Source organism: Glycine max, chromosome 17, assembly GCF_000004515.6.
Source record: "Glycine max cultivar Williams 82 chromosome 17, Glycine_max_v4.0, whole genome shotgun sequence".
NCBI lineage: Eukaryota > Viridiplantae > Streptophyta > Magnoliopsida > Fabales > Fabaceae > Glycine > Glycine max.
In genome coordinates this window covers 5,734,090-5,746,207 of record NC_038253.2, presented here as the reverse complement: position 1 = coordinate 5,746,207, position 12,118 = coordinate 5,734,090, and the positions used below count along the sequence as shown (strand labels likewise).

At 31.6% G+C, this 12,118-nt stretch overlaps 2 protein-coding genes across 2 annotated transcripts; both read right to left on the bottom strand.

The window, feature by feature from the left end:
* Positions 1-4,446: 4,446 nt before the first annotated feature.
* ENOD55-2 (early nodulin) lies at positions 4,447-5,961 on the bottom strand. The gene is made up of 2 exons (NM_001250689.2): positions 5,708-5,961; positions 4,447-5,064 (listed from the first exon to the last, which is right to left on the bottom strand). Exons 1-2 carry the CDS (start codon positions 5,895-5,897, stop codon positions 4,691-4,693), a joined length of 564 nt encoding a protein of 187 aa, NP_001237618.2. The 5' UTR covers positions 5,898-5,961; the 3' UTR covers positions 4,447-4,690.
* Positions 5,962-7,221: 1,260 nt separating this feature from the next.
* On the bottom strand, positions 7,222-11,023 carry LOC100783780 (signal recognition particle receptor subunit alpha). The gene is made up of 9 exons (XM_003549492.4): positions 9,900-11,023; positions 9,155-9,239; positions 8,955-9,050; positions 8,698-8,850; positions 8,488-8,595; positions 8,274-8,393; positions 7,878-8,003; positions 7,697-7,780; positions 7,222-7,548 (listed from the first exon to the last, which is right to left on the bottom strand). Exons 1-9 carry the CDS (start codon positions 10,880-10,882, stop codon positions 7,423-7,425), a joined length of 1,881 nt encoding a protein of 626 aa, XP_003549540.1. The 5' UTR covers positions 10,883-11,023; the 3' UTR covers positions 7,222-7,422.
* Positions 11,024-12,118: the final 1,095 nt, after the last annotated feature.

The following is a 12,118-nucleotide window of genomic DNA, read 5'->3' as shown; positions in this document are numbered from 1 at the left end:
TAAATTATATGGTGTTTCTCTCAGTTTTTTTACAGCAACAATGTTAATTTTAGTATGTGAGAAATGCCAATGGAATGTAATATCTCTCAGTTACGTGTAATAGTAAAGTGACCCAAATATTAACTAGGCCAAACAAATATATTTTAAAAAATTAAAATTAAACTTTTTATATTTAAATAGAGTTTAATCACAATATATCATTAATTAAAAAATATATAATTTTAAAATAATTATTGTAAAAGCTAATAGACTTATTATTATACGTAATAATTTAACATAAGATAACCGCATAAAACACTCTATACCGTAAGCATACTTATTTTTTTCATTTAGATAATTACATTAAAGAAAAATAAGATGAAGAATAAAAATATATTTTATTTGATTATAGAACAAAATAAGTAGACTCAGTGCGCGTCGCGGTGCCAGCCAGAATACATAGTTAGATTCTTGGCTTTTTATTGTACCTAATTTGATAAAATATTTTTAGAAAAAGAAGAAAGAAATATAAAATCCTAATGGGCTTACTTTCCCACTCATAAAAAAAATTCTAATGGGCTTGAAATTTTGTGACTATTATGAGTTATCCGATATCAGACAACCAAAAAAGTAGCTGAAAAATAAATTCTACATTGACACTTTTTCTTGGTGTCAAGCTTTTCTCGAAAATCTCCGGTAGGTTTTCACCTTTTTGTGGCGGCTTAATAACTGTCACGAGGAGATTTCCAATAAAAAAATTATATAGAACTAGGGAAAGAGAAACACTATAACCCAACAATCGAGATTACTAACCCGTAAATTCACTGCAACTCATCCAGTTTTGACCTGTAAAAAAATGGGACTGATCAATTTCTCAATTCGTTTTTTTTTTAATAATAATATTTATTTTGATTGTTGATACATATATTTTATTTAGTTTATTTTTGTGTAAATAGATTATTATATAAAATTTAATGCAATGCATTTAATTTTTTAATAAGTATTAACTATTTAATATTTATAAAAAATAAAATTAATTAAAATATATTTATTATTTTATTCCTTTCTTAATTTTGTCTTTGACGAATCATCAATTCAATCCAAACATATGTGGGGTCAACTTAAATTTTTAATCCACTTTTCTTATATGAGATTGGACAATTCATTTTTTGAGGGTCAATGACAGATCAGGAATGATTGATTCATTTTGCTGATTTTAATTTCGTGTCTTTATATATTTTAAATAAAATGATTTTACTTTATTTTTTGATAAAAAGTAACTAACAAACACGAGAGTATTGAATATTTGGAGAGCAATATTTCCTTAAAGAAATTATCTTTTATCTTTGGCTTAGTGATGGAAACTTCAGTTACACACTGACTAGAGGCGGATCTAAGAATGGATCCATGGAAATACATGGCCTCCTCAAGTTTGTGATTATTTTTTTTTTTCAAGTAGATATTCATATTATCAATTTATCATATATTATATATCTTTAGTCTTTTTGCAGGCCCAAAATGTAAAAATCTTGCATTCCCGGATAATACTTTGGCCTTGGCCAATTACAACATTTCCAACATTATCTATTAAGTAAAACATAAAAAATATCTTAATAGAAATTAAATTTATAATTATTTATTCATAGATAAGCCGATAAATCATTAATACATTTGATTTGTTTAGTTAATTATATTAATATTATTTTTTATATATCATTAGTCAATAGATATTATTTTTTTAAAATTATCAAAATTTATAAATATTTAATATATAAATATTTTTAATTTTTTTCAACAGTTATTAATTTTATTATTTTGAATAGTTTATATATTTTTATTTTTAATTTACTAATTTTTAATTAAATTTCATTAATTATTATGCAAATTATTTATATAATTTTTTAAAAATTAATTTTAACATACAAATTATTTTTGCTCTAATTATTTATGTAAAATTGAAAGATTTATATATTAAATATTTTTATTTATAAATTTTGATAATTTTAAAAAATTAATAACTCTTGACGACCAATGCATATGAAATAATATTAATATAATTAACTAAATAAAATAAGTGTTTTATTGTCTTTGTCTATGAATAATTTTATGTAAATAATTGGAATAAAAATAATATATATATTAAAATCAATTTATAAAAGAAATATGTAAATGATTTACATGTTAATTTATGAAATTTAATTAAAAGTTCATAAAATAAAAAGTGTAAACTATTCAAAATAAAAAACATATAAAATGATGTAAAATAAAAACTTTTATATATGCAATATTTTTAATTTATAAATTTTGATAATTTTTGAAAAAATTAATAACTCTATACTAATAATACATTAAAAAAATAATGTTAATTATAGGTTTGATTAAAACTTTTGGGAGAGACAAGACCTCATTTTTATAAGCGACTTAATTAATAAATTTGTCTAATTCCAACGTACTGTACGTCAAATGTCAAATTTATAGTACTTTTTTTCTTGTTCAGTGGCAATTCAGCTATTTTCTTAAAAAAGACAAACAGATGTATATGATAATTTTTCCTACCTATGAATCAACTTTATTGTTTTGTACAAGTATATATTTGTTTATAAAACACTGATCTCGATTTAATCTAGATGTAAAACGAATTATTGGATGAAAAATTGATTAAATTGACATCAATTAATAATTTGATGAAGTGTCAAGAAGTTTCAAAAGAACTTTAAAAAAAATGAAGTTTCAAAAGAAAGTCAATTACAGGAACAAAAAAATGTAATTTAAAAGGAATAAAATCAAATTTATAAGCACCTAATTTTAATTCGGAAATTATTTAATTTTTTTTATCTGTTCGAAAATGGTAAACCCTTGCTGAAGTACTGTTGGAAAATTACGTTCAAAACGAGAAGGAAAGAAAGAACAAGTGAAAAACTCACGCTAATAACAAATGTTGCTTAATACGCCGAAAACTAGATCTTGATTCATGAACATTTTCTCAGGAAACGGAAAAAAAAAATTAAAACTCATGTATAGTGGGCATTTATTTCAAGCTTTGCATGTTCTTCTTGCTCATATAAGGAATATAAGAACTACATAATATTTAGCGCAGTCTATCGATGATTAATTAATACAATTTGAAGAAACATAATAAAAAAAACCAATTCTTATATGATTCTGACTCTTTAATTGCAATGTATGTATGTGTACAATTATGTACTAACGTGCTTTATTAGTAAATTTTGTAGGTAACGGTGTTTATGGAGGAGAAGAATATTTGTACATGGGAGTGGTAGGAAGGATCGATACAAAGCGAAAAACAATGAGTTATGTACAAGTGGAGTTTCTAGAGATGAAGTCTATGACATTTTAAACGTCCTTTGGTTGACCTTCCGAAATAGTTTGAAGGTGTATTACTGCAAAGGTCAAGAACAACCACATTTTCATTATTGATTTCTTTGACTTTTATCTTAACTTTCTGCCAAGATCAGGAATAGGGAACATTGAGATTTGAAGGTACGGAAACTATAAAGTTAAAAAATACTGTATTAACTAAGAAAACTAAAGAAAGTTTTCCTTAATTAGCTTAAATTATGTTTCAATATTCATTATTTAAATTTTATATATTAATTTTATAATGTTAATATTTTATATCCAATAATATAATGAACACCAAGTGACATTATTTTAGCACTTTGTACTAATAAAATAAAATAAGTAATCAATTGATACTTAAAGACAATTTCTGGGCAAATTAATAAACTAAAGCATTGGATCCGTCTAAATGCATTTAGCAGGGTAAAAAACATGCACATAAGTGGAAATTATTTTAAATGCGTAATAGTAAAATACACAATAGTGAGAAGCAGTGAACTTATTTCATTTGACAACAATAATGACATAGGGGATGAGAATAAGGCAGGTCAGGCTTTGAAAGACCTAAGTCTGACCTATAGTCTATTAAAGACTTTTATTTTGCCTCGAACTGTCATTTTTTAAAAGCTTGGTGTGGCCTGATAACCTTTTTAAAAGCCTTTTTCAAATAAATATTTAATATTTTATGAAGTAGGAATGTAATAAGAAAGTTAAAAGAAAAGGAAAGTCAATAAAAATAATAAGAAATATAAAAGGACACATGAGTGACACCTAAATTGTAATTAAAGTCTTACTTGGTTATAGCAGCCATGTGTAATCAAAGTCTGATAGTTTCAAAAAAAAATTAATTGTATCCAAAAAATAATATTATATATTGGTATCTAAAAATAATATAAATATATATATATATATATATATAGGCCGACCTATCAGATTTATAAGGCTTTTTAATAAGTTTAGACCTGGTCTATTTAATTTAATAGACTTTTAAATAAGTCTGAGCCTAACCTTTTAATCAAATGGTCAGATTTTATGTAGGTCAAGTCGTAGACCTCTGTAGACCGGCCTGATTTATTTACACCCATACGTAGGAACAGCAAACCCACATGCATAAAAATCCAAATGACTTATTCAATCTCAAAATTACCAAGACGGGCATTGAGTTTAAGGGCACAATTGCGCAATCAAAAGAAAACGTCCAAACTTTTAAAAAAAATTACAAAAATGAAAGCGAAAATGCATGCTTGACCTGAATAACTAACCCCACAACCACAAATATATATATTGCATATATAGTGATTAGTGACGGAGGCATTAACATGCAAAATTGCGAATACACAATACTCTCAATTTAAAGCAATAACATCAACCACATCATAACCCCGATGAATCCCGCACCTGAACTACTAGTAACACCTTGATTATTTGGAAGTGGCGAAGGTGATGGTGATAGCAACGATGATGGTGGCGGTGAAGGCGAAGGAGATGGGGAAAGAAGATTCTTTTTGGTTTTGTTCGACGATATGACAAGCACAGCCAGCTTTAACCCCATCTGGCAATGACTCTGATTTCCACTAATGAAGTGTCTGAATCCAGGTTTGGTAAGCATCACCTTGGTGTTGCCACCGTTGAACACAATGTGGTATTTCCCCACCGTGTTGCACCCTTCATAATCCGTCTCATTCACTTCGTGCACTGACTCTGTTCTCTTTTCGTATTTAAATACTGTGTATAACATACAAAAACAGCAACAAAAAATGAGTTTTAACAATCATAAAATGCATACATAATGCCACAAAGAAATAAAAACTCATCATACGGTTAACAGATTAATAATACTAGTCAAAAAAATTAAGATGTGGTACATTTTATATATATAACTTGCATGCTTACTATTATCAACATTAATTAATCTAATTCCCTCCCAACTCGATCACTTTCATATTTTTTTTTTATTGCTCTTCATTTTCTATCATATAAATCACATAATATTATATTTATTACTTTCTTTTTCTACTTTTTCTCTCAATCCCTCTCTTCCTCCCTCCATCCCAGCTTACCTCAAAATGGAATGGATGATTAAGATTATTCTATTGTATGAGGAGTAACTCGTGAAAATACGTAGTTAACGTGAAAAATGAAAATGACAGTAAATATACACCGTCATATTTTAATAGTCAAGATTACAAAATATATTTTAAGTAATCATATGAAAATGTATCTTAGTTTTATAAGCTCTTTTATATCACTATTTTTGGTTGACGTACGACGTAGGACATAGATTTATTTCCAACACTAAGTAAACACCAAACATGAGACATATATGTATAGGAAATAAAGAAAGGAGTATAATATGGAGAGTAATTACTGAGAGTGTCGCCGATTTTAAATCGGTGAGAGTTGGCCCAATGGCTGAGTGAATCTGGTTTTGAGAGAGGAAACTTCCAGGATTTTTCACTGCCTCCAACCACATATTTTTCAGCTTCAGAGGTGGAAATTAAGAGGCACATTGCGAGCATGACCAAAAATGGAGATGCATTTGGAAAACATGAAGCCATATTGATTAATTGAATATGGGAGAGAAGTGTGAGAGAGATATGCAATGCAAAGCAGTATAGTAGTGGGTTTTGGCTTTTCCAATTAACGATTAATAAATAGGGTATGCATGTTGTGAATGACAGCCACTTGACAATTGGATGCAACATCACATTTTGGTAAAGTGGCGAGCCAACATGCGTGAGTTTTAAAATAAAGGAAAAGCACCTTTTCGATACCTTTTAGGATGGACCACGTAAATTTTATTATAAACGACTAAATTATTAATTAAAGTAAATGAATTCCCTAGTCACATTAGTGCATGGGTTTGCCAGTTCATTTTTTGAGGGGTTAACTGTTTTTTGGTTTCAAAGTAGAGGCAGCTGGTGCCTGGTGCAGGGCGTCACATCGTCACGACTCACGGCAATTTCATCTTCGTGAATCGTGAGTTCGTCTTTCTGATTTATGGCAATCGTAAATGGCACATGCTAAAAAATAATAAAATCATTCTGTGCGTGTAATATTACAATCTTAATAAACAACGAAAAAAATCTTATAATCTTAAGAATTTAATTAGAATGTATCGCATTGTAGAAATTTTTTACATTACCTTCCAATAAGATGATTGACTTTTAGACCAAGAAAATAAGGAATTTCGTTTTTTACATTCGAGACCGAAACGAGTAACTACCGTATATTAATAAGATTGTGCAATTATGCTTTCAGCATTCAATTTTTTTGAATTTACAATGTATACAAAATTAGTGGTAATTTTCTCAAAAAATAATTAGTGGTAATAATTCATTGCAGTTAAAAATTAATTGCAAAGAACTCTGATTTCCAAAGGCTAACATAGTAACACTTGCAGTATTTCTTATAAAAGATCCTCCCCTTAATTAAACTCATTTTGTTATGAGCAATACTACGTTGCCAAAAGAAATGGCCAAAATTTTGACCAGATATTAAGGATGGATGTTGAATCAAATAACCTTATACGTATATCCAAAAATTAACAAGATATCTTGCCCGCAATTTAAAATTCGATGTTTTTAGCTGCTGACATCGATTAATCACATTCGATGTGAAATCATACCAATCAGTGATAGTTTAGCTTCTTTTTTTATTCAAGTACCGAAATTGAATTCACTTCAATCAAACAAAATTTGGAGTTACAGATACTTCAAATCATGTTGTGGAAAATCATATAACTGAGAATCACAATCGAAGGTCGAGCTAAATCTTATATGTGTTTCATTTTGCAAAAATCTCGAACATAATTTAAAGATATCGATGCATTTGTCGCAATAAATATTTGAACGATTCGCATGGATTATTCACTTAGTAAGGTGAGGAAAATTAAATGTACTACACATGATAAGAGTTACACCTTACGCGTTATTCTCATGGTGAACAGAGGAAAGAAGCTTACCAATATAAATTAAACAAACCAAATTGCGTCAATGTTGTCTTACGATGTAATGGGGATCTACGGGGATAATCAAGTTACTCATCAAACAGAAACATTCATGACAGGTTTATGTTGTTCCCTCATTTAAGGAGAGTCTTCGCAATTGACTTGACGTTGAGTTTCTTGAGGTCAGTATAGGACTGTCCGCAGCCCACAAACATTACTGGAGCTCCAGATACGTAAACCATTGAGAGTGCAGCTCCCACCTGATAAAGAAAACATGCCAATAATATTTCATCAAGAAGAATGAACAACAGCAACAAAGCCTTATCCTTCTACTAGGTGAGGTAAACTATTCAAGAAGATCGAAATGCTCAGCCAAAATTGAACTTCCTTGCAATTTAACTCGCATACCTTATCATCGATAGTGTCAAACTTCGTGAGCAAGATCCCATCGATCAATCTGGGTGTGGGAGATGTTGAGAGGTCGGCTAATTTCTGCAATAAAATAGATGGGTTCAATAACTGAGATATAGGCAAAGCTGAAACAAAAACAAAATTGTAGTTGGACAAAAATATTAATGTAGAGCCAAACCTGGTTGAATTTCGAAAGCTGATCAACTGCATCATTACCAACCAGTGCTTCTCCAACAAATAAGATAAGGTCAGGATTGTTGAGGTAGACGAGCTTTGACAGTGCTCTCATCAATGGTTCATTATCCTGAAAACCAGCAGTGTCATGTCAAATGAACATGTAAAAGCATTGAAATAAACATAATCATTGCTATCCAAAAATATAGCCAAAACCATTCAATCTGAAACAAGAATGGTCCTCTATTCCAATATGCATAAAATAAATACAAAGTTCATAATAGGGAAGTGACTGCAAAGATTATAAACTGAGATAACAAATCATTGGAGTTCCCTGGTACTTTTTACATTCTCATAAAATCATTAAGCTCTTGACTATAACAATAGCTACAATAGTTACCTGCATACGGCCAGCTGTATCAACTAGAACCACATCTGAACCATTGCGCGCAGCTTCCTGAATTGCTTCTTTTGCTACAATGGCAGGATCTTTTTCATAACCCTTCTCAAATATAGGAATCTGGAAAGGGAAATTATAATACAACATGCTTCCAGTAACTGATTATGATATGAAGTAAACGCATTAATTTTTAAGTAGTAAAATCAATATAAACCTGAAGTCTGCGTGCATGGGTCCGCAGCTGCTCAACAGCTCCAGATCGAAATGTATCACAAGCAGCCATCATGACACTGACGTTGTGTTGCAGAAGCCAGTAAGCAACCTACACAGTTGCAAATAAAATAGAATATCTCCCACCAGTTAAAAGGCAAGCCCAGCATATGATTTTAAATAAATAGGAGAAAATAATATGATTTTTCTTTACCTTAGCTAGATTAGTAGATTTTCCAACTCCATTAACTCCAACAAACACAACAACATATGGCTTCCTTTGCTCCTTGGCAGCATGAACATCCCTCAATATGTCAATGGAACGCCTAGGGGTTAAAATACGAACAAGTGCTTCTTCCATTGCTGTCTGCATTCCATTTTTGAACAATATCAGTATGAATGTTATGGAAGCATATATATAAGGAAGAAGCCAGAATCAAAATGTTGATAGATCAAATGATAGGAACAAACATGCACTGTTGAAGATATCCTTGTAAACGAAGCTAGCTTTTTGCCTTCAAGACTTGCTGCCACTGACTCACATAGTTTCTCAGCTATTTCCTCGGCCTACAAGAGACACAGAATGTAAACAAAATTAGCAAGTTTGAGAATACGAAAAAGCAGCCAATGGAACCATTTACATATTAATTCTGTTGAGGGTAAATGCATACCACATTCTTGGTCATGAGCCTGTCCTTCAGAGCTTTCAAAGCTGGTTCCAGGTCTGACTTCTCCAAATTAGCCTTTCCTGCAATACTGAGCACAAGGATGTAGAGGAGTATTCTTATTAGTCATTTCAGTTCAAAGATGATAATTGCAAAGTAGAAAGTTATAAAACTAAAGTTTTTCAATTGGTCAAGCAAACAATGAAATAAGCTTCAAACCAGTAGATACCAGCAAAAAAGAAAATGGAAAGAGGGCAGCATCCCTAGATTTACAAAATGGAGCTTAATTTATTTCATTCCTTTATCCTTTCCCCCATCAATTTATGTCCCCAACTCCAACTCCATTCCTAAATTTCCTAACAACACGACAAGTTTAATTACCATAGCATCTTGATGATGAATGTGTATCTTAAGAAGATTACCACAAATGATGCATAAGAACACGGGGAAAAAACATCATTAAGGTTCCAATTCAATGAAATTTAATACATAATTTTTATTGCCAGTACCAGAGCACAGGAAATCATCATTAGAACAATCCAATTCTCCAGGTATCTCATGTAACAGAAACAATGAGACAAGCAACAAAATCTTCACATGAAAGTAGAAAAATCAATTGCACACCACATCCATATATCATTTTTCAAGCACCACACCATCAATCCTTTATAAACTATAAAGCAAATGAAATGCACAATATATATACAGACAAATTTCACTACATGTCCAATGCAAATGCAATCTCACTCACCTCTGGAACATCGAGGAAAACCAACCCTTCTTTTTAGCCACAGGCATGTTATCCTTTCCAGTATCATCATCATCATCTTCAACCTCACTATCACTGCTAAGAATCTCTTCTTTATCCATCATACTCTCTCCTTGCTCCTTAGCCAAAAAGTCAGCGCTTCTATCCCCATCTCCATCCACGTGATCAGTAAAGTCCAGTTTGGTTTGCGGCGCCGGTTGATCCCAAACCCTGTTTGGCTTATCCACCTTTTTGGGCTCTCCCTTGGCAGCAGCAACAACAAGAGCATCTTTCTTCTTCCCGTTCCCATTCCCTTTTTTTCCTTTAAGCTTCTGAAGCCTATTTACATCAAAAGCCCCAACATTGGAACTCTCATTCTCTTTCCCAATATTATTATTCACACTACTCTTACCACCACTATGGTTAACATTAGCATTAGAATTAGAATTAGCTACAGAAAAATTATCATTCTCCAATTTACGCCCTTTCTTCCCATCTCCATCACTTTTTTTTTCTGATCCGGCGTTTTGCCCTAACCCCTGCCCCTGCCACGTGCCGTTTTGTTTCCTATTGGGAGCCAGCGCGGGGACAGGGTTGGGTTTTTTGAAATTCTCGGAGCGAGACTCGGCCTCGATCTGGAGCTGCTGAAAGATCTCGTCAAAATCTCGGTAGGCGGTTTTTTGGGGGTGGTAGAGGCGCGAGAACTCGCGCTTGACGGCGGCGAGCAAATCGTCGACGTACAAGAGGTGGAGGACGCGTTGATAGACGGCGACAAAGACGAGGCCTAGGTCGTTGTGGAAGGTCCATTTGAGAGAGTATGCGGCTCCAGGTGCGTCGTAGTTGAAGGAGGCCGCACCGGATCGCTCCTCCAGGAGGCAGGATCGGATCAACGTGTCGATCGGAGATCCCCTCAGGGCGTTGCTGAGGTGGTTGCAGGTCCAGAGGATGAGCCCTCCGCGCGTGAATATCAGCAACTGCTCTAACATCGTTGAATTGATCACTGGGAAGGGTGAGAGAGAGAGAGAGAGAGGTTTTCTGATTTGGCGAATTCGCGAAGCTGATGAAAAGAGAGAGAAAAAAAAAAACGAAAAATAAATTTTAGGATACGGAAAATGCAGAAGATGAATATGACACGTGCTAGATTCCAGGGACGCGGTGCATACCTCGCACGCCGTTGTTGACTCTCTCTAACGGTCTTACCCGACGTCGTTTGGAGGCTGGCCCTTCCTGCTGGGGAAAGGTTAAACACAACAACTTAATTTAGGGATCATTTTGAAGAAGATTTCAATATTTAAAAAATCTATTTAGCATGATTTCTAAAGGTTAATTATATTTTTATTTATTTTATGGATCATTTAAGATAAAAATTTAATAGTCATGCATCCAATCATAAATCTTTTTAAATTCATCATAATGAATGAATATAAAAAAGTAGATAAGATTTTTTTACTAAGATAAAAAGTATAATAGAATGTAAAAATGTGTTTAGTAGTTAAAATATGATAATTATCATTTATGATACCGTGACTTAAATATGAATTTGATTCTCGTCTCACATTTTTTTTCATTTTTGATTTTGTAGGTTTCTTTTTTTAATTTTATCCCCCAATGAGTTCACATGTTTTTTAATTTTTATTATAGCAAGTAACTTTTATTGTGTGTCACAACAACAAAAAATTATGCCATATAATATCATGTTAGAAAAAAATATCATGCCATCAATAGTGTCACATTAACATTGACATCATAATAAAAACTAAAAAATACATAAAAATAAAAATGAAAAAAAAAATACATGGACTAAAAAAATTGACATATTTGCATACACAAAAAAATGTATAAGCCTTGAATATTATATATAAATATAGGTTAAAATTAATATAAAATAAAAGGAATTAATTGATAGATTTATGTATAACAAAATATATATCTTTAAAGTTATACATGTTCGTTTTTCGGTATTGGATATATCCTTTAAAGTTATACATGTTTTGAATAGTGACTTCAAGCATCTTGTAGGAAATGGTTAATGTTTAATCTAGTTTTGGAATAGACTCGTTATTGGCCCCCTTAGCAAAAGTGTGTCACGTGTGCATATTAGTAATTTTTCCTTCAGAGTAATGAAACCTATATGTTGATCTGCTATACATTTTCTTACCTGCCCATGTCAAAGACCTCGTTCTTCTATCTCCCCTTACCTTGACACAGTAGGTATGGAGCTG

Coding starts and splice junctions, on each gene's coding strand:
- ENOD55-2 (NM_001250689.2), bottom strand. CDS start 5,897: ATGGCTTCATGTTTTCCAAATGCATCTCCATTTTTGGTCATGCTCGCA. Junction 5,065..5,707: donor TAAAATCGGCGACACTCTCA/GTAATTACTCTC, acceptor TGTTATACACAG/TATTTAAATACGAAAAGAGA.
- LOC100783780 (XM_003549492.4), bottom strand. CDS start 10,882: ATGTTAGAGCAGTTGCTGATATTCACGCGCGGAGGGCTCATCCTCTGG. Junction 9,051..9,154: donor GGCTCATGACCAAGAATGTG/GTATGCATTTAC, acceptor TGTCTCTTGTAG/GCCGAGGAAATAGCTGAGAA. Junction 8,394..8,487: donor CCCATGCACGCAGACTTCAG/GTTTATATTGAT, acceptor TTCCCTTTCCAG/ATTCCTATATTTGAGAAGGG.